The sequence below is a fragment of the Miniopterus natalensis genome, chromosome 2, assembly GCF_054644295.1.
Source record: "Miniopterus natalensis isolate mMinNat1 chromosome 2, mMinNat1.hap1, whole genome shotgun sequence".
Lineage (NCBI taxonomy): Eukaryota > Metazoa > Chordata > Mammalia > Chiroptera > Miniopteridae > Miniopterus > Miniopterus natalensis.
The window spans coordinates 102,830-129,885 of NC_142082.1; the positions used below are offsets into that span (position 1 = coordinate 102,830).

A 27,056-nucleotide genomic window follows, 5' to 3' on the forward strand; every position below is an offset into this window, starting at 1 on the left:
GATGCCAGGTGGACAATGCCAGGTGGACAATGCCTCTCGCCCCATGCACCCTCTGAAAAGACAATGACCACACTTACCACAACATCCTCTCAGCACATGCAAACCCTGAGACACAGTCCAAATGACACACAAAACGTAAGTGTTCCACACTAAACACATACTTTCAGAGCCCATAAAGACCTTTACCCTCTAAGTCACATGAACACCAAGGAAGCACACCTATATGCAGATCAGGTAATGACCATGTGCCCTCTAAAGTCACTAAAGGAAAGCCCAGCTGTGCTAAAGCATTTCACACTTTAGCAGCAACAGGGAGACATATGGCAGAGGAACAAAATGTGTGCCGACTTTCATCAGGGCCAGCAGTGCTATATGGTAAAAGGGACAGGTGATGACAAAGGTGCTGCATAGGGGTGTTCGACACAATTGCATCAGCAAAACATTAAGTTAGGGAAGTATAGATAATTAAACCAGATTCCCATGAGAAAGCATCAAGGTTTTAATGTGAGTCCATGTTGTTGGTTGTGGACAATTTTTCCCATATATAGTCATTATTATTGTCAAAATTCTGATTTAAATATTTTATATATTAAAAATAGGGGTAAATCATTCTCTCATTTAAAATATTTCAATAAACATAACACTAATATTACAGTTAGAACATGATTTTGTATCCTGTATGTTTTAGTTCACATTTAATATTTTATAACTGACCCAAACACATGTATTCATACCAGCATAAGAAAACTGGAATTTAACCAACTTATGTAATTTTTACCACCAATTAATACTTGCATTTTTTCAGTATTAAGCATTTTAATTTGACCTTATTATTTCTTCCAAAATTCTGCATTCAACATTCCCAAAGTGCTACAATTGTGCATTTTATCCTACATGTTTTCAGTAACAAATCTGTGGCAAAATTATGAATTTTTTGCTGAATTGTACACTTAATAGTTCTAGAACTTTTTCCACTCTAAAATTTCTAATGTGAAATCTGCCTAAAGGTTTATCCACTTTCTCAGTGTGAGATTAGTGCTAAGTAATGAGAAGTCACTGAAAAGATTCCTTCATTTGTGACACTGTTTCACAAGTGTTGGTTAGTAACATTTTACCACTTTTCATTGAGTAACTTTTTCAGCATAGATTATCTCCTAATCTTCAAAAGACTTTGCCCTCCTAGCAGTGGATTTTTTCCACTTATTTATTGTTTTAGCAGTTAAACTGACACTAAATTTTCTTGTGCACACCAAGAGTGGTGCTAAATTGAGTAGTGCACAATGATTACAGAGCTAGAATCTCTCTCCTGTGCAGTTTACTAATTTGTTTAATGGAGCAATTATAAATCAAGGTATATCTACATTGATTAGATACATAAAATTTCTCTGACATGTGATTTCTCCCATTCCCCCCCCCCCCCCCAAGCACTCATGGGTTAGATTTATTAACTAAATCTTTTACCTAGCTGACAGATCTGAGATTCTGGTTCCTGCTCTGTCACTTCTAAGGGAGGACACAGCAGGATCTTGTAAAAGCACTTGCCCAGAGAACATCTCAGGGCACTAAGGGTCTGATTCATGCCAGCTGGCTTCACCTTAATCAAGTTAGCAGCATGCACTTGTTCTCATACCATGCCCACCCTCCTCCTGCTTAGTCCCAGCTGAGACTCAGGGTTTGGGCTGACAGATTTTCATTCGAGTCTTGATTCAGATCTCACTGATGTTTAGAAGTGGGTCCTGGTTCCTGACTGGGATCAGCTCCCAGCTGAGAACTTACTTACATGGAGTATGGTCAAACTGTGTGGTGGTGGCAGGAGCCATGAAGGAACTCATGTCGGCTCCAGCTCTTGGATGGAGTCCTGGCTCTGGACAGGAACGAGGGGTGGGGTCAACCCCAGGTTGCATTCAGAGCCAGTCCAAGTCTCACCATGATGCAGTCAATGGGGTACATCACACAGTGCTCCAGAATCCCTGCCACAGTGCCCACCACCCTGTGTGTGGTGACAGTGGCTCTAGCCAGCAGTGCCTTGTGGTCCAGGCTGCAGTCCAGATCCTGTTGTAATGGGGGCCTGCAAGCCCCAGCCTCCCTGTTCACCAGTCCCCTGACCCACACCCTGCTGCAGCCACCTGCTCTGCTTCCCCACCACCACCATCACCACACTGCAGGCACCACACCTAACTTCATCCGCCAGGGCCAGCCTCCAATTTCTCCATTTTGTTTAAGAGAACTGCGAACAAAGACCCGTACACACTCATTCCTTTACAATCTGAGTCCTCCAGGTCAGTCCACACATAGGGCTTCCCTCCATCTTGAATTAACTTCGGCTGAATGAAATAAGGATGAATAAAGGCTCTTCCACACTGATTACAAACTGGTGTGTTTTCAATGTGTGAGTCCTCAAGAGTGTTTAGAATTTGAAACAATGAGTGGTGAATCTTCCACATTTATAATCTTTACAGTGTGAGTTTTCCCATGTTGTCTAAGGTTAAAATATTTGCTGAAGGCCTTTCCACATAGATAACATTCGTATGGTTTCTCTCCAGTGTGAATTCTCTTATGCAGTCCAAAGTTATAGCTTCTATTGAAGGCTTTACCACATACATTGCATTCATATGGTTTCTCACCAGTGTGAGTTCTTTCATGTCTTCTAAGGACAGAAGAGTGATTGAAGGCTTTCCCACATAGATGACATTCATATGGCTTCTCTCCAGTGTGAGTTCTCTCATGTCGTTTAAGAACAGAAGAATCAGTGAAGGCTTTCCAACATAAATGACATTCATATGGTTTCTCTCCAGTATGAGTTCTCTTGTGTCGTCTAAGGACAGAAGAATCAGTGAAGGCTTTTCCACATTGATGACATTCATACGGTTTCTCTCCAGTGTGAGTTCTCTCATGTTTTCTCAGGTGAGAACAATGAGTAAAGGCCTTCCCACATAGATGACACTCATGTGGTTTCTCTCGATTGTGAGTTCTCTCATGTTGTCTAAGGTAAGACGTTTTACTGAATGCCTTCCCACATAAATGACACCCATATGGTTTCTCTCCAAAGTGAGTTCTTTCATGTTTTATAAGGTCAGAACAATGAGTAAAGGCTTTTCCACATAGATGACATCCATGTGGTTTCTCTCGAGTGTGAATCATCTCATGTCGTCTAAGGTTATAACTTTTACTGAAGGCTTTCCCACACAGATGACATCCATATGGTTTCTCTCCAAAGTGAATTCTTTCGTGTTTTCTAAGGTCAGAACAATGAGTGAAGGCCTTTCCACACAGATGACATCCATGTGGTTTCACTCCAGTGTGAATCATCTCATGTCGTCTACGGTTAGAACCTTTACTGAAGGCTTTCCCACATACATGACATTTAAATGTCTTCTCTCCATCTTCAGTATTATTGTGTTGTCTAACAGCAGAGTGTTGAATCAAAGCATTCCCACGTTGACACTCATACAATTTACTTCTAGCATCAATTTGTTTATGTTGATTAAAGTAACTGATCACTTTTCTAAATTCTTGTATGATATGGGGTTTCTTTCCGACGTGAGGTATCACATACTGAGCCAATGTTAAGATTTCAGTACAATTTTCTCCCAAATCATTACATTCAAAAGGATCTTGAGTGTAAAATCTCTGCTTTTTGAAAGGAAATGAGAGACAAAGTTTTACCCACATTTATTCATTCCTTCATTCATTTCTCTACATGTAAATTCTAGAGCAATCACTCAGTGATAGGTTCCAGTTAAAACTGTTCCTATTAGTTATATAAACATGAGGTTTTATTCTCCCACATGCATAAAGATTTTCTCTTGTGGCATCCCAACTGCAGAGATACCTGATTAACTTTTAGATGTTATGTTTCAAAGATTAGGCACATAAGCAAGAATTATACAATCATGTGTTTATAAGACCTCATGTTATGGTTCTGACTACAGTTTGACTTATTCCCTAAAACCAAACTAAGGAAAACTTTCTGCTGCGAGAGCCCTTGATACCAACTCTAATTAGTCAGGTAATTGTGCCAAACTCATAACTTATTTAATTCCCAGGTCTTTATTTGGAAGAACAGGTTCACACCCATAAAGCTTACCACTGCACTGATTAGGGATGTGTCCTTGTAGAAATGTTGAGTAGATATCAATTCTTGTTTCTCAAAATCATCTCTTCTATGTGAAATGACTGGAAAAAAGTTGTTTACAGCTGCATTAGGGGGATTAAACTGTTGAAGAGACCCAATGCCCATTTCAGTATGTTTCAAATATTAACACATAAATGGGAAAGCATGTCAAATTAAGGAATACTCTAAGAAACACAGACTACAGACGTCAACAACTGACATTTTCTGGACTAGAATATAAGAAAAATAAAACGAAGATGGCAAGTTGGGGAGAAAAAGAAAGCAATAATCTTCATAGAAAAGGTCTACGAAAAGGGACATTTTGTGAATGTAAAAAACAAAAGTAACATCACTTTTATTGACAAGTCTGGGACACAATAGACAGTGTCACAGAACGACAAAATAAGACAGTCCCAAGACAGTGGAGTGTAAAATGACAGCAGGCAAGTTAATACTCTTTAGCCTTATCCTTGTCCTTAGCACTATCTGTTCCAACCTCTTCCCAGTCCTTATCAAGGACAGCCATGTCCTCATGAGCCTCAGAAAACTCTCCTTCCTCCATTCCCTGACCCAGGTACCAGTGAACAAAGGCACACATGACATACAAGGTCAAACCTGTGGTCCAGGGAAGTGCCCTCAGCAACAGCTGTGACATTTCTGTGGTATTGCTTAGCAAACATATATCTCACTGTATTTTAGCCAGATCTCCACCAGGTACCACAGTGAGAGGCTGCTAATTAATGCTAACTTAAAAACCAGTGGGGCACCAACCCACAAACTGGATCATATAATTAGTCTGGATGGTGGCAATGGCAGCACTGACATCTTGGGGAACTGTATCACCAAAGTAGAATAGGCAGCAAGCCAGGTATTTGCCACGGCAATGATTAAATCTCACCATCTGGCTGGCTGGCTCAAAGCACACATTGGTGATCTCTACTACAGAAAGCTGTTCACAGTAAGCTGCTTTCTTCACAGAGATGACAGGCATGTGTAGCCAGAGGAAAGAGGATTCAGGGCTACGGCACCAGTTCAGTCTGAAATTCTGTAAGATCATTCAGGGCTCCATCAAACACGAGAGAAGCAGTGAGCACACGACCTGGCTACTAAAGTGGTTAAGGTTAATGTAGGTTGAGTCCTCAATATTGAGGTTTCTACAACAGATGTCATAGATGGCCTTGTTGTCAACCATGAAAGCATAATCAGTGCTCCAGGGTAGTGTGGGTGTTGAAGATGGAGTTATAGGGCTCAACTACAGCTATGGAAATCGAGGGTGGAGTGGTGAGGGTAAACAGAGAACCCCAATAAGTACATGAATATGTACTTCCCTAAAGATAATGAGAAACACTTGACTAGAAGTTGATACCTGCAAGGTATAACGACATCTTAGGGATTTGTCCCCTACATTTTAAAAAACATCACTAACCTGAGATATCTTCATTTAATCATTCTTAGGGCCCACTCACTTACTGACCGGGCCCCTTCTCTTACTGAAGCACAGCTTCTGGGAGCTCACCTGGACTCTGGCCTTGCAGAACACCAATCCCTTCTCTTGAAAGTTGCTCTTCCTCCTTCAAATGGGAAATCACATCTGATTTGTAGAGTTGACTGCCTGTTTGTAGGAAAGTGATATGTGGATTCTGAGTTCTGTGCTGATCACAGTACATGACCATCAATACAGGGTCAACTAGTGGGAAGGAATAAGACACCTCTGAAGGTCAGCCCACAAGAGAGTCCTGAAAGTAACAAAGGTAGTTCCTCACCAGCACAATGACAGCTCTTGAACTTGTTCCAAAAGATAGTAAGGGCCTATCACTGCTGATGTTCATACCCAAGTTCAAAGACAGACTGCAGAATCATCAATATTTTTATTCAGTGAGAAAATACAAGTTTTCACAGTGCTTGACGATTATAGCCCAAAAAATCTAATAGACACTTGTACCAGGAAAAAAATCTGATTTCTATGTGGAAAACAACCTGTCTTCCTATTTTTAATACTGTGTTCTGATCTAAGCACAGTCCCTGTGGCAAAATCATTTTTAAAAAAAAAAATCAATACATGTACTTCCCCATTCAAAAATGGTGAGTTTCCACCACTGAGAGTTGGAAATTGAGTAGCAAGTAAGACATGAAATTGTGTCAGGAAGATTACATTCTACTAAAATTACAAAATAAATATAAATAAAAAGTAAAGAAACTTGTTGTAAGGTAGGTGTGAGAATTAGGAAAGAATCAAGACAAAGTTTGGAATAAAAATGGGAAAGCTTTTTGAGTGAATAAATGCATACATACATAATACATATTAAGAGACTCACCAATCGAGACCAGATGACTGATGCTCTCCAGCATTACATCTGTGAAGAGCTTTCTTTGTGATGTGTCCAGCAGGGCCCACTCTTCCTGGGTGAAGTCTACAGCTACATCCTCGAAGGACACTGCTTCCTAAAACATTATGGGCATTGTTTCAGACAGGGCAATGACTGCCAATCTCCATGGGAGAATGGTGCAGGTAGGTCACTAAGGAAGAGGTGCCTGAGTGTATAGAGAGTTAAAACAGTATTATGGGTTCGGTCATGTCATCTCATTGCTGACCTGGACAACTGACTTTCAGATATAACCACAGTAAGTATATAAAATTTCATTATAAAGAATTATCACGAGATGTGGTGTAATATAACCTGGAGATACCCCAATAAACTTGTAATTATGACTCCAAATCATGATTACAAAATTTGTACTTGAAAATGTATAATTAAAACAATCATCTCCACCAATTTCAAGGGAACCTACAGCTCGTCACAAGGACTACAGTGCCCACGACCTGCCCCTTTCTAACCATGACTACGGTCAGACTATTTTTTTTTTTTTTTTAAATATATCTTTATTGATTCCAGAGAGAGGAAAGGAAAGGGAGAGAGAGATAGAAACATCAATGATGAGAGAGTCATTGATTGAGCCCACAACCAGGGCATGTGCCCTGACCGGGAATCAAACCCTGATTGCCTGGATCCCAGGTTGACACTCAACCGCTGAGCCACGCCTGGCCGGGCCAGACTATTCTTTATCGCTCAGTTTCCTCATCAATGAGCAGGTTAATGGTAGTTATGAATATTTTAAGATCCAATGAGCACGTGTACAGTGGTAACTGCCTAGCAAACATTAAAAACAAGCTCCATGCTTATTATTATTCAATAAATAACAAAGGATATTGAAGCAATGTCCAGAATTCTGCAAAACTGAACATATTTCATACAGGACTTGGGAATCAGCAGGAGCAGCCTTTTATCTCCACACAACTCAGATGTTTGTTACAAAGTATAAAGATAAATGGTTCAGCAGCACAAGCCAGAGACTCTGAGACTTCTGTTCTAAAGGACAGTAGTATCCTGGCTCTTCCTATGGTCTGAGGCCACTGTTTCTCAATGTTTCTGGGACATCCAAATACCAGTTGTCACCATTTTTGTTTCTTCATCTTGTCTCTATTCGAGCATACCTGAAGCCACCTGATTATTCTGGCATCTTTAATTCATCAAAAACTTCCACCGGGCCTTACGTTTTACTCGACCTTTTATACTCTTCCTGAATCACAACCCAAATTAAGCAAACAATACTCCCTATGCACTGCCTCTGCTTAATCAAATTCGAAAAAAGGGGACATAACAAAAAGAAAATTCATGATTTGGGATATGAGTAATAATGAGAATTTTAGTTTTCCTTCTTAGATTTCAAAATAGCCCTGGCCAGTTTGGATCAGTGGTTAGAGCGTCGGCTGCAGACTGAAGGGTCTCGGGTTCGATTCTGGTCAAGGGCACGTACCTCAGTTGCAGGCTTGATCCCCGGCCCTGGTCGGGGCACGTGCAGGAGGCAACCAATAGTGTCTCTCTCTCATCAATGTTTCTCTCTCTCTCTCCCTTGCACTCTCTGAAAAGCAATGGAAAAAATACCCTCAAATGAGGATTAAAAAAAGCACAAATATATTCTATCAAAGCTTTTAAGAGGTTTGAAATTGAAAAAAATAAATGACTCCTCACTGCCTTTTCTGGCATAACTGTTATTTGTTTTCCCGCAACACTAATCAGCACTGCTGCCAGCACCTGTACCGCTGGCCGACTGAGCTCAGCTGTGGAAACACCTGCCGCCTCTTCTGGCTACAGTGCTTTGCTCCTCCCTCATCTGTCACCGACAATCACCTCAATCCTAAGGCCATTACAGTTAATAATATGGCTAATGTGTAAGGCCATGAATGAGATGAGAAAATAAAACCTTTCTAATCTCTCCTGTAAATACACGGCATTAACAGAGGTTGGAATACCTTAATGTTGAGAAAGAGATTACCATATGTCCTTGACCCAACACGACCGTTCCAGAGTGCTGGGGAAACTTAACTGAAACTCAGATCATTGAAAAATCTCGAGTATACTTACTACATCAATGCCTGTAGGAGAAATACACACATATACTGGCAATGGAGACGCATTTCAGTAGAGTAACTCCCAACTCACTTGTGACTCCATTGTCACTGGCTCAGCTGACAACTGTCTTCTGGATTTTCATTGACACGCAGTCTAAGCAACAGGAGGGAAAGCTGAGGGAGGAGAAAGAAGCTGTGAAACTTCATTATGTACAATGACCCAACTGTCATGAAGCCCCAATGCTTCACCTGGAAGCAGCCCCCAGCCCAACCAATAGAAACAGCAGTGTTTGTTAAGATAAATAGTGGGAGAGCTCTCCTCTACCAGGGTCAAAAGAAGATAAAAATACCTTCAATTTAAAGAGGAGTGTGAAAATCATGAGTTTTGTAAGCTAATTAACCCATGGTGTTCAGAATTTTTTAATTCCCTCTTGATGCCAAAACACAGAGATCCCTGACTCATGTCACATGTGTCCCCACCTCCAGTAAACACTGTAAAATTTCTCAGGCTTAATTATTCTTAGTTTGTACACAATGTTTCTCCAACTCCATCCTGCCCTCTGGTGCCTCAATCCACTCCTACTATTTCCTGTCCTTGGCATTCCAGATACTATTGTCATGAATCATTTTGTCTCCTTCAAGTGAGGTTTCCAGGAATATCAATCCCTCAACACTCACTTTTAGATTTGTCATGCATGAATTTGTTTATGAACCAAGAAAATTAGGAATATATCTTATGATATGGTTAATCAATTCAGTGACTTATTCCATTTATACTAGGGGTGGGGAACATCTGGCCCGTGGGCCAAAATATATTTGTCTGGCCCTGCCAAGGCAACCGCAGGCAGAACTCGAAATTCAATAAATCTAGCAGCTTTTTTCACAGTTAATTTTTAAGTAGATAATTTTGTATGGCTCACAAATGATGTTACAAATATCCAAATGGCCCTTGGCAAAAAAAAGGTTCTCCACCCGATTTAGGGGAATGAATGTCACTGACCTTGCAAACTTATCCCTGAAGATCCCCTGTATCAGATAATAATGTCAGTTGAATAGAACTACTATCAAGATCAACAATCTTCACAGGGCAGTAGGCTTGTAAGATATAGAATGAAGGAATTTTTAGAGAAAATTTCATTGCTCCATCTGATATATTAGAAAAGTGGTAGCTGAAACCCTGCCCTTTACCTGTCATATTAGCTGCAACTTCCCTTAATTTCATTATTTCAGTGTGTCTGAGATAGCATTTATGAAGTATAAACCCTCCTAAAACAGCAATAATAATTATGTGCACTTCATGGACAAATGATAGTGAGTCATAACAGAAACAGGTTTAACTCACCCATTTGTGACCTGTAACAGTAAAGTTTTAGTAAATGTGATTCTGTGCTTAGAGATGTACATACATTTGCTTATTTATTCCTCAAAATAACCCTGCTGTTTATGGTTCATTTATCAGTGTAATAAATGACATGATCAGAGGTTCAGAAAACTTTGGTAATGCTACAAAAATCACATGCATATAAGCATGCACAATGCACATAAGCACACATTAGAGAGGGACACAAGTATAATTTGAATTTGCCTCCACCCGCCTTCTAAGCTCAAATTCTTTAAGGGTTACACACCGTATCTGGACTTTAGCTGGAATAGTACCTTTAATATTAAAATTCACAGGCCTATGCCCTGGGTGGGTGGCTCAATTGTTTGGAGTGTTGTCCCATGTACCAAAAAAGGTTGTGAGTTCAATTCCTGCTCAGGGCCCATACCTAGGTTTCAGGTTTGATCCCCAGTTGGGATGCATACAGGGGGCAACCAAGTGATGTTTCTCTCTCACATTAACATTTCTCCCCCACTTCCTCTCTCTCTAAAAATCAATAAAAATATATCCTCGGGTGACAATAAAAGGAAAACTCTAAGGCACCACTGTTTTTGCAATGTACTCTCATTCTTGCTTTTTCAACTAAAAGTATTTCCCATGCCCATGTTCTGTACCACATGGCAACCCCCGCATTGCCCCAATTCCCAGACATCAGCCTCCAACCTCATTTCTACTGCCCAGTTTAACTCAGCTACCCATTTCAATAGGTATTTACCAAGACCAACATTTTTCCTATATCCTACTGATTATTTACCACATCTGCTGAAGGAGACCCCCAACACAAAGTATCTCCAAGTATCTGCCTGTTCCACCAGGACTGTCTCTGACTGCAGAGGAGTCTCACCTCACAGTGGTTTCAAAATGTCATGTCTTGGTAATTAACCAATCTTTCATGCTCCCAAAATATTTCTAACTTTCTCCATGCCTTTAAATTCACACACTCTCACACTCCCCTCAGTTTCAATAGATGAGATATCTCCTATTTGTAAGTTGACAAGTTACCTAGGTTTATCAGAAAATGCATCAATGTTCCTGTATTTATACCCTTTAGTTACTCCTCCTATTAAGTCAAAGAGCTCTTCTCCTCCTGGCTAAGTCTAAGGTCTCAAATAGGACCACTTTCTCTTCCGTTTTGTCAGGAACCTTGTATTACTGATTTAAATGTATGTTTTCCTTACAAGCAACTTCTCCCTCTTGTTACAGTGTATCCCATCATTTAAACCCATCAAATCTAATCGTTAAACTAAAACCTCCTCTGAACTACTTCCTCTTGTGATCCTTCTCTCCGCTCCTGTCTTTACAATCCAACTAAAAGCTGAAGGTGCAGTTGCCTTAAGCTCACATCCCCTCACCATCTGGCTAGTATCACCACCAATAACATCTGCATAAATAAATGCAATGTATGTACCTCAGGCTTTTACTGGGAACCAAGTAAGTGTGATATAACCTCTTTTGGGGACATACTTTCCCCTAGGTTTCTCTAACCCTGTCTACTGATGGTCGTCAAGCTAATCTGCTCATTCCGACTCCCTACCACCTAAGAACTTGAGCAGTACTGTTGGCAGATCTCAAGACTCCACGCTAACCCTCCATCCCTCCCACTTGCACACACGGCCCTGGCTCTCACACGCTTACTCAGTTGCTTCCACTCCTTCCATTACTATTTCCAAACTGAAAGTGACAACACTCATGTCTGAGCTCCATTTCTGAGCTCTTCATCTCTATTTCTAAACCAACATGCACTTAAAGTGAAATATGTCTCAGGACATTAGCTCCCACTCCCCTATTACCCTTTATCTAGTGTACAATCTCTTTAACGTCTCCACCAGATATCTGAAGTTTGAAATGTCATATACTCAGAACATAACAAACACTATATAGTATTGCTATCATTCCTACACTGTTCACAATTATCCTTCATTTCCACCCAAATTCACAAATACAATTTCCCACCCCATACTTACTTATTCAACCTCAGTTTGAATGTCAATTCCTAAGAGATCCCCTCACTCAACTCCCAACAAAATTAACACTTCCCTTCGCAAAAATTCATTTATAAAATAAAGGAGGTCTGTCCCTTCTAGTGAAAATAATCTCTAGTACTCACCAGAATCCAAACAGACAGAAAATCTAGTGAAGCCAAATCTTTATTGAGGATGCTGCCACAACATTCCAGAGTTCAGAGCTTCTTTCTCTCTAGAAAATGCACCATTCTGATGGTAGGCTCTCTTTTAATGGAGCTGATAACCACATTAGCATTGTAATCTAAAGAATCTAATTAATCTAAAGAACAAATCGAGCAAATCTATCAATACCTCTGTAAGGAAGCATTTTCCTTCTTATGTAAGCCAAGTAAATTAAGAAAAACAAATTATATCATTTAATTCTGTATTTCTTCTAAGAGTTTCAAAGGCAAACTTCATGCCTTTCCCCAGAAACTGTACTATCCTATGGATTTTGGTAGTTCTGGGCAGTACTGTAGAGAGTTGCAGCAGGAAAATCTATTCTGCTCTTTATTTGTAGGAGAATTTGTACGCTACCAACATATTCTCAGGCTGTGGGCATCAGTCTGACTCTGTATAAATATAAAATAATTATATATTCAAGGAAAATATTTTTCAGGATTTAGAATGTGCATTTTTACTACAAAGCAAGGAACAGTCTGTACACTGCTGGTCTCTTCAATTCAGATTTAGGTAATGTCCCAAGAACTGTAAAACTCTACAATCTTCAAAATATTAGATATTCCCAAACTTTTTTAAATCCTCACCTGATATGTTTTTTAATTGATTTTTTGAGAGAGAGGAAGGGAGAGGGAGAGAGCCAGAAACATCAATCAGTTGCCTCCCATACGCACCCTGCCCAGGGACCGAACATGCAACCTGGGTATGCACCCTGACCAGGAATCACACCCGAGACCCTTTGGGGCATAAGACAACACTTCAAATGAGCCACACAGTCCAGGGCTATTTCATTTTTTTAAATTGTAGTAAAATATATAAAATTTACCATCTTAACCATTTTTAAGTATATATTTAGTGGTGTGAAACACATTCATACTGTTGTGCAGCATCCATCTTCAGGACTCTTTTTATTGTGTAAACTGGAACGCTGAACCCATTAAACAACTCCCCATTACTCCTGCCTTCCAGCCCCTGGCAACCACCATTCTACTTTCTATCTCTGAATAGGATATTTTTAAACTGATGTTTCAAAGAAAATTAAACATATAAATGCCTCACATTTCTTTATAGAAGGTGATACTATTTCTGAAGAAAAATTAAGTGGTATTATTTCTGTTTTAGGTATAGGCATTTCATCCCATAGAAATACTCTTATTTTCTTTTTAAAATTACTATTTTTTAAATATGTCTTTATTGATTTCAAAGGGAGGAAAGGAGAGGGGGAGAGAGAGACAGAAACATCAATGATGAGAGAGTCATTGATCGGCTGCAGCCCACAAGCAGGGCATGTGCCCTGACCGGGAATCGAACTCCGATCGCCTGGATCCTAGGTCGATGCTCAACTGCTGAGCCATGCCTGGCCGGGCAAAATTACTTTTGACAGTAAAAAAGTTTTACTATTTATTAGTCATGTAGTAAACCTGTAAGTAATCAAGAATTTAACTTTCACGTATCTACGGTATGTTTTGCCTTTTCAGCCTATTTACTCCAACATTCTTGAGGCAAGTGATGATCTCATTTTGTCATAATGCATATCTTTCAGATCAAATCAGACTTAAGGCTGTATCAGGGAGTGAAATTATACTGAATAAAGCTGGGAGAAAATCTGCCCTCATGGGGTTAAAAATCTATTTTAGAAGAGATTATTTAAAGAAATAATGACAAAAATACTCTGTGTACATATACTCAAGTATTTCATTTGTGAAGGTGGGAAAGCTCTCGTGAAATCAATGTATAATTTATCTGGCACTTAAAAAATTTATTTGGGAAAAGACAGAAAATTTTGCAGAGATAAAAATAGGTTCAGAGGTTTGTTTTTGTTTTCAGGAAACAGAATAATACCGTGGATACATGACAAGATACATGTGCTCCAGGAAGTGAGAACACATACTAGAGGGCAGTTGAGTATTGATCTGAACTGGAGAAGGTGGCACACAAATAGAGCTTAGGGCCCAGCAGTCATTGTAATAAGACTGATCCTTCTCATAAAGCTAGTGGGAACCCACTGGAGAACAGAAAGAAAGTGGTAGGAATAGATCTGTGTTTGTAAAGGAGGCTTTGGCTGGAGAATGGAGTAAAACGATTCAGAAATGTTTGATGAATTATAAGAATTAGATGATAGTTGCCCAGCAGGTGTGGTTCAATGGTTGAGTGTCCACCTTGGGAACCAGGAGGTCAGTTTGATTCCTGGTCAGGACACATGTCCGGGGTTGTGAGAGCGACACCCAGTTCCCTGGTGGGCGTTGTGCAGGAGGCATCCAATCAATGATGTTTCTCTCTCTGTGCCCCTCTCCCTTCCTCTCTTTCTAAAAATCCGTTTAAAAAAATTAGATGACGGTTGTCTGGTATAACGTGTTGGTAGTGAAATTGTGATGGAGCAGGTGAAAGAGTAAGAGAGCAACAGAAAAGGAGATACAAAGAAAACAACTATTTTGTTATTTTATCATATATTATTGAGCAATGATTACATGAATCAGAGTTAGTGCTAAAGGTTGGGCATGCGGTAAAGAAAAAAAGATTATATTCCACCCCCTTCATGCATTTAAAGTCAAATAAATAATAAGTTACAATGCTATGCTAGTATATAAACCGAAAGACATGTTAGCAAAGGACTAAACTATATTTGGCTGGGCACAGTGTAAAGAAGCCCTGCCTAAGGCCTGTCTAAATGCACTTAAAAATTATCAGGAGGGAACAAAAGTAGGAAGTATCCTAGAAATCAATGCTGGGTAATAGAGGCTGAGAGAGAAGAAATAAAGTTGCTCAAGGTGGAAATAGCATCCCTGATAAGATGAACACACTAATGACTGACTGCAGTCAGTTGTATGGGGTGAGAGAAGGTTTACACCAAAAACTGCTACTACCAGTTTGAAGTCTCTGAGTGATAGTTAAGGCAAAAATTTTCAGTGACTTTAAAAATATTTAGAAACCAAGAGAAGGAAAAAGGAAACATGAGTTTTTTGGCTTTTGAAATTTTCACAAGTTAGCAGACATTAATAAAAGTTAAAAGAATAAAAAGATTAAATAAATTAACAGAATAAAACGAAAAACTTGACAAAAATCAGTATATATTTGACAAAGAAACCAAGGAATTAGAAAGTACTCATGAAAAGATAACACTGGCAATTAAAACAGCACTTATTTATTTAAAAGCAATAATTTAAAGTATAAGAAAAATGGGAAGAATTCTATTCTTATTAATTTCTATGTGTTGAATAAACTGATTCATTTCCAAGGAAATGCCATGAATAGTAACTCACAAATAAGAACAATCAGATTAGGCAGTTTTAATATGTACGTTATATATAAAAATCTCCAAAATGTATTTGTGAGAGTTCTCTAAATAAGTAAGGGAAATTGCTCTGAAGGGGAAAAAGGAGTCTGTTCTCCTTGGTCCATTAGGCTGAGCAAAATATACATACACACAGAAAAAGTCGCAGACTGTATCAACAATCTTCCCTGAGAACATTTTACAAAAAAATATTAATAAAAGTTTAGCCATTCAGCTATTGATTTTAGCCATTGGCTAGTACTGCCATGGTTAAATACTACTGCAACACTGTCAACTGGAGTTACTGCAGTAAGGAAAGGATGATTCAATACTAGGAAACCTATTACTTTCATACAATAATTTTTTAAAAAAGATCACATCAACAGACCTTTGGAAAAGTTTCTGATCTTTAAAAATAATTGAAAACCTTCACACAGTGGGGAATAATTCTTGTTAATCGAAACAACCGCAGCACACATATTTAGCAGTAAACAAAGAAGCAGTTCCACTAAAGATTAAGGCTGAAAAGGGGGCTCCGCCTGGGATGCTGCCACTCACCAAAGCAGAAAACGCTGAGTCAGGACCAGAGGAAGAGCAGGAAAGAAAGGAGATACAATATGGTGTTGAAGAGCTGGAATTGCATTTATTCTCAGATGATATGCAAACTGCACACTCAAGAAAAATAGAGTAATCTATTGTAACTATCACACTTAAAAATATTCTTATAAGTGAACAAACTATTCTGAATATACTGAAATCAATATTTCCTGTTAGTAACAATAATTTTAAAACTAAGCAAACAAACAATCAGTTTCTACTTACAACACCAAACAGTGTAACTCCCATCTGAAAAAAATTGGCAGACCTACGTAAAGAAATTTTAGGACTTTTTGAGGACATAAAAATGACATGTAAAAAGCCTGCCAAAGCAAAGTCTTACACTAGAGGAATGGTGACCAAAACCTTAGTAACTGCATAAGTTTGGTGCAACCCATATTTAAAAGTCACATGCAGAATTTCACATAAAATGTGACCATTATCCTAAAAGTCAATTTTTACTCAATTTTTATTTTAGGTGGAAAATACAGACAAAATAACCTTAAAAAGGTCAAATTACATCTGAACCTGTATTATGTGAAACTTTAATACAAGACAAAACCTTCTGCACAGCAAAACAGCCTCAGAACACAAAGGAACCCCACGGTTTGAAAGAACATATTTGCCAAGGATGTATCTGATAAGGGGCTAAATTCCAAAGTGTACAAAGAACTCATACAACTCAACAAGAGGAAGACAAACAATCCAATTAAAAAATGGGCAAAGGGACTGCATAGACACTTCTCCAAAGAGGACATACAGATGGCCAAGACATATGAAAAAATGCTCAACGTCACTAATCATCAGAAAGATGCAAATTAAAACCACAATGAAGTACCACTTCATTCCTGTAAGAATGGCTGCCATAAACAAATCAACAAATGACATGTGCTGGTGAGGGAGTGGAGAAAGGGGAGCCCTGGTGCACTGCTGGTGGGAATGCAGACTGGTGCAGCCACTATGCAAAGCCCGGAGGTTCCTCAAAAAATTAAAAATGGAGCTGCCTTTTGACCGAGTGATCCCACTTCTAGGCATATATCCTAAGAATCCTGAAACACTAATCAGAAAGAACATATGCACCCCTGTGTTCACAGCAGCACAATTTACAATAGCTAGGATCTGGAAACAGCCCAAGTGCCCATCAGGAGATGAGCGGATAGAATAGCTGTGGGACATCTACACCATGGAATACTACGCAAAGGAGAAAAAAAGAAGGATCTTGTACCCTTTGGGACAGTATGGAAGGACCTGGAGAATATTATGCTAAGCGAAATAAGTCAGGCAGAGAAAGACAAATATTGCATGATCTCACTTATCTATGGAATGTAAAGAACTTAATAAACTGGACAGAAATGATTCAATGACATGGAAGCATAGATCAGACTGACAAATCTCAGAGGGACAGAGGGGGGCGGGTGGGTGGAGGGGGACAGAGTAACCAAAGAATTTATATTCATATATGCACAACCCAAGGAACACAGAGAATGCTGTGGTGAGGGACTGGGGACGGGGGTGGGGCGGGGTGAGGTGGAGGGGTCAATGGGGAGAAAAAGGGAGACATCTGTAATACTTTGAAAAACAAATAAAAATTTAAAAAGAGCTTTGTTCCACGAAAAAAAAAAAGACAAGTTAAACATTCTTAAACGATATAGTATTAGTATTGAATGCAACATAATATAGTATGAAATAGGTGACACCTTCCGAAGGCAAACAAAAAGGCAAAGGGCATGAAAGAAGGATTTTGGTTTTATCACATGAACATTGCAAGACCAAAGCAAGCCGAGGCGTGGGAGTGTCCGCGTGCGCGCCGGTGCAGGAATAACCCGCAAACCACGGAACGCGGCCTCGATGCGCACCGAGGAGCGCCGCCCGCCACCGCCCTCCAGTTTGCCCTTCCCAAGCCCTCACGCTCCGGGTCCTAGCTCGCCTCTCTTTTCTCCCCGTGCCCCGTCGACACGCACGGGGTGGGCTCCAGCGGCCCTCGGCCCTCGCCGGGGGACACCGGACAGGCGAGCGCGTCCCGGCTGCGCGGCCACAGCGGGGCTGGGACCGGACGGGGCGTCGGAGCAGCGCGCCCCTCGCCTGCCGGGCAGAGGCCCACGCAGGCCGCGACCGCGAAAGGGGTTTGGGGGGCGGGCGAGGGCGGCACGGGGTCCCGGGGCTGCCCTGAGGGGCGAAGGAGGAATGAAGCGAGAAACTCCGTTCGAAGCGGGAACTGGACACTGCGCGGGGAAGGGGCGGCCTCCGAGCAACAGGAACCGGAACCGGAACTGACCCGAGGCGGAGTCGGAGCGCTCGGCGTCGGCGCCCCTCGGGGCAGCGGGGACTCCCGGCCAGCGGGACGGGTGCGTGAGGGAGCCTGTGACCCCCACTAGGACCCCGAGCCCCGGGCGTGGAGGACGGACTTAAACCTCAGAGCACAGAGCCCACTCACCGGACAGGGACTTCCGCTCGGGGAAACCCCCTCCTGCGCCCACAGGAAATTATGCGGAGGGGCGGGGCCTCTGCCAGGAAGAGGAGGGCCGGGGACGTCGCGACGGCGAGATGGGGCGGGGCCTGCGGGGGCGGGGCCAGGCAGAGCCTCCCAGAGCGGGGCGAGGCCGGGCCGGGCCGGACCGGGCCGGGGGCGCGCCCCGAGGGGCGGGGCCTGCACCTGCCGCCCGCCCGCGCCGCCGGCTGCCCCGCTGCAGCCCGCACACAGTCTCCTGGATCCGGCAGGGGCGTCGCCGCGGAGCCGGGGCGCCAGGGCCGCTGCCTCCCGACGCAGAGGCGGGTGTTCAGCGGGTCCCAGGTAGGAGCTGAGGCTCTGGGGCCGTGTGTCTTGAGCGCTGACAGGTTGAACGGTTTCAGGCGGCCTCTGTTTTCCGCGCGGTGCCGCGCGAGCCGAGCGCCGTCCTCACCGCCTCGGGGCTGGGCCCTGACAGGTGCACGTGGGGAGACGCGGGCCCACGGCCGCCGGCAGGCGGAAACCGACCGGAGGCCCGCGTGGCCCTGAAGCTCCCGCCGCAGGACCGCGTGGGTCGTGAGCAGCCTGCTCGCCGAGCCTCTCCGGGCGCACGCCCGGGGCTCGTGCCCGAGGGCGAGGGGGCGGCCCCGCTGGAGCCCCGCGGGGCGGGAGGAGGCGGTGCAGCTGGGAGCCGGGCGGCGCGCCTGCCCCGCGAGGGGACGGGCCCTTGGGCGCCGCCACGTGCCCGGGGCGCTCCCAAGAGGCGACGCAGCGTGGAAGCAGAGTCCCGAGGGTGCGGGGCACCCAGGAAGACAGTCTGGGTGACAGGAGGTCCCGTGAAAGGGCTGTGCGCGGGCAGGAGGGTCGAGCGGAGCAGCGGGCCTCAGGCTGTAGGGGCGCTCGTGCGCGCTCAGGGAGCTGACCTAGCGCCACGGACGCTGACCACGAGGGAGGGGCCTGCGCCGCGTTAGGAACCGGCCTTTGTCTCGTCAGCTGTGCTCTTTCCGTTTTCCTCTTCACCATGATCCCCTATGCACTGAACAGCGCGGGGCCTGTGTCCACCCGAGATGAGCGCGAAGGACACGGGGTGGCCCCTTCCTCCTGCACCTTCTCCGGGGGATCCCTAACCTGCGAGGCGCGTCGCTGCTGTTGGTCAGGAGCCCTGGACCTGGGGCTGTTGGGCTCCTGCTGCCTGAAATGCTCCAGGGAGCATCGGCGTGGCAGTTTCTTTTATGAATCTGGAACTGAGGAGGAAGCGTAGGGACGACGCGAGCGCGGCCGGAGTGGGTGACGGGGCATCAGACTGCTCACCCCGGGGACGCCGGGGCGGCCGGAGCACTTCCGACCTGTTCGTGGAGATGCGTGAGGCAAAGAGAAGTCTGTTACTAAAGAAGTTATGTGCCTGGGTTTCACTCTCCACCAAGACCCACTCAATTAGGACTTTATGATCAGATCACAAACAGGCTATTCTCCATAAAACCCCTTTTTTGTCCACACTGTATATCTTCCTTAGCCAGGTGTTTGAGATCTTTACCCATTTTTATTGGGGTTGTTTGTTTTATAGTCCTTTATGCATTTGGAGCAGAAATCTTGTATCAGATATGTGTTTTGCAAAGATTTCCTCCCAGGATGTGGCTTGTCTTTTTATTTTTTGAACAAGTTATTTTTCAGAGTATTTTTTTAAGTTTATAAAGTCTACGTGATTATTTTATTTCTTCTGCATGTCCACAACTATATCTGCTTCCTGGCTGTTTTCATTTAAATGAGCCACTAAAACCTAAAGTAATGCACAAGAGATGGGTCTAGTCTTGAGGCCAGAGCGGGATCCAGGTGGAGGTGAGAGGCAGAGCCCGGACAAAGGTGTGAGCTGGTCTGGACATGAGACAAACAGCAGCCTGGGACTAGAGGTGAGAAGCTGGGCAGGGACTAGGCTCTGCCCACAATCAGGTGAGGTGGCCCTAAACTGTAGAGCCTCCATGCCGGTGGTGGGACTTGGTTGTGAGACCTGGGGCGAGACCAAATGTGAGGTGAGCAAGGGGGCCTAGAGCAAATTAGATGGGAAAGTGAGGGGGCCTTGAGGTGAGCAGTGGTAGGGAGCAGGTACAGCCAGCCTGTGAAGACCAGCAAAGAGCACCTGGACTGTTTCTGGGGTCAAGTCTCAGGTGCCAATTTAAGTGAGCAATTCCTATGGGACCCCCTTTCTGTGAGTACATTCTCTAGACCAGACACCGAATTTACCAGTGCACAACTTCTGGTCCCGGTTTACTTTTGAGCATTTGGGGTCCAACCTTACTGACTCTCAGGAGCAGAGCCGAGTCTTAAGCCAAGGTCTTTCAGCAATGAATGCTGTAAGCTATAAAAATGAGAAATTTATCAGTAACAAAACAAAGACCCTAAGAAGTTTATTCCCTGTCAAAAAGAACATTGCTTGTAAATGGCAGACCCAGGCTCAGATCAATTTTAGAGACCAAAAGCTTAGGAGTTTCCTCTATCAGAACTGCTGTAACTGCACACTAAGTACAAATTGGAAAGGGAGCGATTTTAGACTAAACAATTAGAAAGAATCCTACTCCCCCCTCCCCTGACTGTCAAGAGACCAAACTGGGTGAGCAAAAAAAGGCTTCTGGTGTCGTCACCACAACAATCTAGGTTATTATAATTATTTAAACTATCCCATGTTTTCCTGTAGTACTTTTTTTTTTTTTAATGAAAGTGACTTTGTTTGTTGCAGCTAACTTAAACATACAGGAAAATAAAATTAATTCAAAATCCTACCCCAAGAGGTAAGAATTGCTTTCGTGTTAAGTACAGACCCTTCCAGATGACTGTCGTGCACATTTCCTTTCTATTTTCTGTGGATTTATTTACTATTCTAGGTTCCTAGGATGGGTGTAAAACTTGTAAATTTTCAGCTTTTCCGTTTTCCTAATATGTGCACTTAAGACTGCACATTTTTCTTTAAGTTTCAATATGTAATATTTTTATTATCATTCAGTTATAATTATTTTCTAACTCTAATTTATTTAGGGGGTTAATTAGAAGTGTATTTTATAACTTCTAAATATAAGGACTTTCTAGTCAATTTTATTGCTGATTTTTAGACTAAACGCAAGAGCAAGAAACATGCTTTATATAATTTTAATCCTTTCCAGTTTGTTGAAACTTGCTTCATAGCACAACAGGGTCGCCTTTACAAATGTTCCAAATGTGACTCTCTTCTGCCATCTCCTGTGCGTCTTGGGAATAACACCTTAGTGCCCGTCAGCATGAAAAGATGAATAAGTTTCTATTATGAACGTTGAATTTGATTTGCTGCTCATGTTAATTTTTTTATATCATGTTCAGGGTTGAGGCGGGGGCGGGGTTAGGGCTGGGTGGGGTTGGTCTCCTGAGTCTCCGCACAGGAGCCGCGCGTTACCATTTTCTCAGAGCGTGTTCGTTCCCGTGCAAAGGGGCAGGAACGGTGGGCGTGTTACCTGGAGGCCAGATTACTCCTGAATTTTCATAATCGACCTGGCACATCTCAATTTGGCTTATTTGTGGAGGGACAAGTATTTCGATTAAAAATATCATTTAATTATTTTAAAATTTATGCCAAAGTGGAAGGAACTGTGCAGGGGACAGGACACCCTGCCACTAACATGCCAGAGCCGCCGCCACCTCTGCGGCACGTGTCCGGGCGAACGGCTGTTTCAAAGCCACGTTGCAGACGTAACTAAGCGCTTAGCGGGCACCACAGACAGACAACCGGACAACTGGCCCCTAGCGGCTTCCAGAACGCGTTTCCAGAGGCGGGCCCTCCCCTGCCTACCTACAAAACCCGCAACCCCTACTCCAGGTTCCTCCAGCGGCACGAGCCCGGTGCCTCCCGCCTTCCGGGTGTCCGTCTGTCCTTTGAGCGGTTTCTCACTGCTCCCACGAAGCCCGCACACAGCACGCGCACTGCGCCCCGCGGCTGCGTGGGCGCCTCGCCATGCGGACTGTGCGGGAGGCAGGCCCTCGCTCCGGGTGGGTGTGCGCGTGCGTGTGCGTGAGTGCGCGTCCCTGGGTGTGCGCGTGCGTGGGTCGCGTCCCTGGGTGTGCGCGTGCGTGTGCGTGAGTGCGCGTCCCTGGGTGTGCGCGTGCGTGGGTCGCGTCCCTGGGTGTGCGCGTGCGCATGCGCGTGCGTGGGTCGCGTTCCTGGGTGTGCGCGTGCGTGTGCCTGGGTCAGTCCGCCCCTCCCACGCGCCAGCCACTCTTTCTGGCCGCCCGTGAGGCCGCCGCCGCCCGCTGCTCTGCGCAGGCTCAGACGCGCACCGTCCACTCGGATCGCAGTGCCCGCGGCGCAGTTTCTCCGTCAACGTCCCCGCGCGTCGGGGGTGCTTGAGGCCCTTACAGCCTCCGCGCTGGGTCGCGGTTCTCCTGCCGGGCGGTGAAGGGTTGGATCTCATGCGCACAGGTCCCCGCAGCCGCTCTGTCCTGTCGGACTGTCCGTGTGGACAGACGGATTTCTGTCGTTAGAAATCAGTGTCAGCGTGGTTTCCTTCCAGAATTGCAGATGATATTTTTACTTAATGAGGAAGGTTGGGTAAAATTTCAGCTTTCAAAACAAGGGGTTATTATTGATTCCTCTGGAATTACTGAGTTTAATATAATTTTCTTACGAATTCAAAATTCGTGTTGTAGTTTTAGGGAAATGCATATGATTTTTAAAGTGCATTTTAGATAAATTAACTAGTTTTAAGAAAGCTGAACAAATCCGGAAGGGGGAGGCACAGGAAAAACCGTTCGCTTTTAATTTGTTTGAGAAGTCATGTTTTCAAGCAGGGACAGGGCTTCAAACGCTGTCCCCTGGAGGCTTCGGCCTGGCCCTGCAGGCGGGTCGCAGGGGAAGCCAGGAGCTGCTGCGGCGAGAAACCTTCAAAGCTCAGCGCAGGAGGCCCTGAGGAAGCCCCTTCCCGCCCGCCGGGCGCAGAAACCAGCGCAGGGGGTCCTGTCCCAGCGCCCGCCCCGAGGAGACAGGAGACTCGGTGGGGGGGCTATGCCCTGATATTTGCTGTGACTCTCAGTGTATATTTGAGAAGTGTCTTCAAAAAGGCACACAATGCCACGTGCAGATGATGTGTCATGGGCTGTATACTGGAGCCTGTACGGTTTTGTTAACCAATGTCAGCCCAATAAACTCAATTAACAAAGTAATGAGATAAAGATTGGAAATATTGGACTGAACTATTGAAATAGGAATAATTGCCTAAAAGTAGAATTATGGGTAGTGTTTGAAGTTTTTTGTGTATTGGCTTAAGAGAACTTTTCCCAAGGTAAACAAGTACAAAAAGACAACAGTACCTAACTTTTTAAATGGAAACTGTCAGGTGCGCAGAAGAGAAGAGAAAGACCCGTAAATGGCCTGTTGGGGAGGGACAGCCGACCAGCCCTGTGTTCATGGCCCTCTGGTTAAGAATGGTTTTACCTTGTTACATGGTGAAAAAATTAAGAAGAATAAACTATGACACACAAAAAGTGCATGGAACGCGTGTGACCAAAGAGTTGTAACTATGAACATACACGAACCAAACAGCTGAATAAATGACGTAACACTGAGGAGGAAGCCCAGCTCCCCATAACTGGGAGGTGGCCCACAGTCTTGACTAGGGGCCACGTTCGCCGTCCGATCAGTCGGCTTCGTACCCAGTAACAGGAGGATGGGAAACATCACTGCAACTGGTGGAGGGACAGCCCCTTTCTGATGAGGCTGAGTGGCAGGGACAGGAGGAAACACTTGGTGTCCTGCAGGCCAGCGCCACATGCAGTGTGACAGACAAGCCTTTCCTCCCAGACAGGATGCGGCAGGGCACACACTCACCACCTCCACTCAACACAGCACCAAGGCCCAGCCAGACAGTGAGGAAAGAAAACAAAAAGCATCCAGACTGGAAAGGAAGAGGTAAAATTATCTATTTGCAGGTGACAGTGTCTTATTTGTAGAAAACCTCAAAGAGTCTACAAAAAACACACAAAAACAGCATATCACTTGTGTCTCTATACACTAACAATAAGAAATATGAAAAGTAAACTTAGAAAATTCCATTTGTAATAGCAACAAAAAGCATAAAATACTTAAGAATAAACCTAACCAAGGAGGCTCAAGAGTTGTACACAGAAAACTACAAACGTTGTGGAAGGAAAGACACAGGTAAATGGAAAGATGTCTGTGCTCAGGGAACGGGAGACTTTATATGATCATGGTGCCACCACCCAAAGCATCAATGGCGCCAGTGGGATCCCCATCAAAACCACAGCAGCATCTTTTTTTTTTTTTTAGAATAGAAAAATCCATCCTAAACTTCATGTGGCATCTCGAGGAACCCCAGATGGAGGCAGCATACCTCCTGACCTCGGAATCCACTACGAAGCCACAGGAATCAAACAGGTTATCCCTGCCTAAGGACAGACACACGGACCAATGAAACAGAGTGGAGAGCCCAGAAGTAAAACCTCACGGATGTGGTCTAATGTCAGTAAGGGTGCGAGACTGCTCAGTGGGGAAGGGACAGTCTTATCAACAGTGGTGCTGGGAAAGTAACACCCACATGCAGAAAAATGAAGCTGGACCCTCGCCTTATGCCATATGCAAAACTAGCTCAGAGCGGACCAAAGACCTAAAACCATAAACTCTTAGAAGAAAATGGGCAGGAAGCTTCAGCATTGGATTTGGCAATTATTTCTCGGATATCATGTAAAAAAAACAGCCAACAAAAGAAAAAATAGAGAAACTGGGCCACATCAAAATAAAAAACCCCTGTGTGTCAGGGGACGCAGTCAGCAGAGTGAAAAGGCAACTTGTACACGGGAGAAAATATTTGCAAATCAAATATCTGACAAGGAGCTAATGTCCAGAATATATAACACCCGAAACACCATACAAGTCGATTAAAAATGGGCAGAACACTTGAACAGACATTTCCCCAAATAAGAAAGACAAAAGACCAATAAGCACTGAATGAAAAGATGCTCAACATCAGTAATCATCAGGGAAATGCAAGTCAAAACCAGTGAGATACCCCCTCACACCTGTCAGAAGGGCGATTATCAAAAAGACAGATCAGTGCTGGTGATCGTCAGGGCCTGGAAGCCTCTTCTGTCTGTGCCTTCTGTGAATCTCTGTCTGCCCCCCGCTCACCACCGGCCTGCATCACCATGCCCCATAGCAAGTAAAGTAAGTGAGGACACACACACTTCACTGGCAGGCCACACCCTCTGTGTGACCGTGGTGTTCACACCAAGCCCTGTGGTTCCTCACCAGGGGCCTATACCACACCACACACAGCTTCGGACAACAGTGAGGGGCTGTTTCAGGGCTGAGTTTAGAGCTGGGAGCACGCTTGCCTCTCGGCAGAGGTTCTGAAACCTGGTGTCACCCATAGCGTGGACCCTGAGCCCTGGGCCTGCAGGAGGGTCCTGTGGGGTGGGGGCTGCTCAGTGGGCTGGACCTGTCCCCTCCTGCCCCCCACTTTCACCACCTCCCTTGTCCTCCAGCTTTCCCCGTAGGAACTGGAAGCCTGGTGCAGCCCAGAGCTTATGTCGTTGGCAGAAACCAGGGAAGGAAGGTTTGTGGGGAGACAGGCAGGAGATGACACCAGGACATGAACCCCCTTTTCTGTTTATCTGGGGAACATCCTGTCAGCCCTGGTCCCTGCCTGAGAAGCTGGCATCTATTTGGTCCTGTGGGCAGCTACACCAGGGATGTAGGGCAGTCAGGCACGGAGGAAGGAAGCCAAGGATTTGGCCCCGATCTTTTTGAGGGAGCAGGCCTCCCCCGACATGGTCCCCACAGGTCACTGACACCTGTCACTCTGCGTCCCCTGGGGCCTGGGACCACATTCTGGGGGACGGGACAAAGTGTCCGTCAGGCCTGCCCTCTGTCACCAGGACCAGGTACTGATGAAGTGGAGGCTTCTGGAAGGAGCCTTAGTCTGATGGGGACACAGACCCCCCTACCTGCATGGATGCCTGGTCAGTGGATGGGACCGGGCAGGAAGGGGAGCTCACTGGTCACCGGCCTCCTGTGGTGGGGGTGGGAGCACACACGATGACAGCATGGCCTTGGTGAGGCTCAGGATGGGCCCATAAACATTCTATGGAAGAGCCCTGCCCCCATCTGTCCAGAACCAGTGAGAGGGAGCCCAAGAAAGGACCCGCCGAGGACAAGCTGGCCCTAAGACCTCACACTCCCAAGGGCCTAGAGCATAGAGATGAAGTCACCACAGTCCTTCATCCTAACAGAATTAAAACACAGGTATGCTGTCCCTTCATTTCCCTTGTGGGTTTGAGGAGAGGGGTGGGGTACACCTTCCCCCTGTGGTGGGCTTGTTGGGTCGGCAGGTCACTGATGACATGGCAGTCACCAAATCCAGTGTTTTAATGAGCTGCATGAGCCTGCTTGTATTTTTTAAAAGCAGATTGCAAGAACACAGCTAGCCGCCCTTGTCACACCCTAAGGAACCTCCTGCTCTGAGGTGTCCCCCTGGTGTCCTGGGTCCCTCCGCTGGGATTGTGATGCAGGAGGGTGCACATTTAACCTGTGCACGCTCAGGGCATGTGGCTGGGCGCTGTCCCTGTCACTGAGCCTGCACACGCTGGCCCAGGTCCTGACCGACAGCCATGGAGCTGTGAG

General features: G+C 44.6%; 1 protein-coding gene across 6 annotated transcripts; it reads right to left on the reverse strand.

The window, feature by feature from the left end:
- Positions 1–475: 475 nt before the first annotated feature.
- Positions 476–18,435, reverse strand: ZNF596 (zinc finger protein 596). 6 transcript variants are annotated; one of them, XM_016219166.2, is made up of 6 exons: positions 18,392–18,435; positions 8,617–8,699; positions 6,430–6,556; positions 5,631–5,726; positions 4,088–4,176; positions 476–3,633 (listed from the first exon to the last, which is right to left on the reverse strand). In XM_016219166.2, exons 2-6 carry the CDS (start codon positions 8,626–8,628, stop codon positions 2,398–2,400), a joined length of 1,560 nt encoding a protein of 519 aa, XP_016074652.2. In that variant the 5' UTR covers positions 8,629–8,699; positions 18,392–18,435; the 3' UTR covers positions 476–2,397. The 6 variants fall into 6 exon arrangements, with proteins under 6 accessions (XP_016074652.2, XP_016074651.2, XP_016074653.2 ...); XM_016219165.2 differs by lacking the exon at positions 18,392–18,435 and adding an exon at positions 15,919–17,148; XM_016219167.2 differs by lacking the exon at positions 18,392–18,435 and adding an exon at positions 9,526–9,556.
- Positions 18,436–27,056: the final 8,621 nt, after the last annotated feature.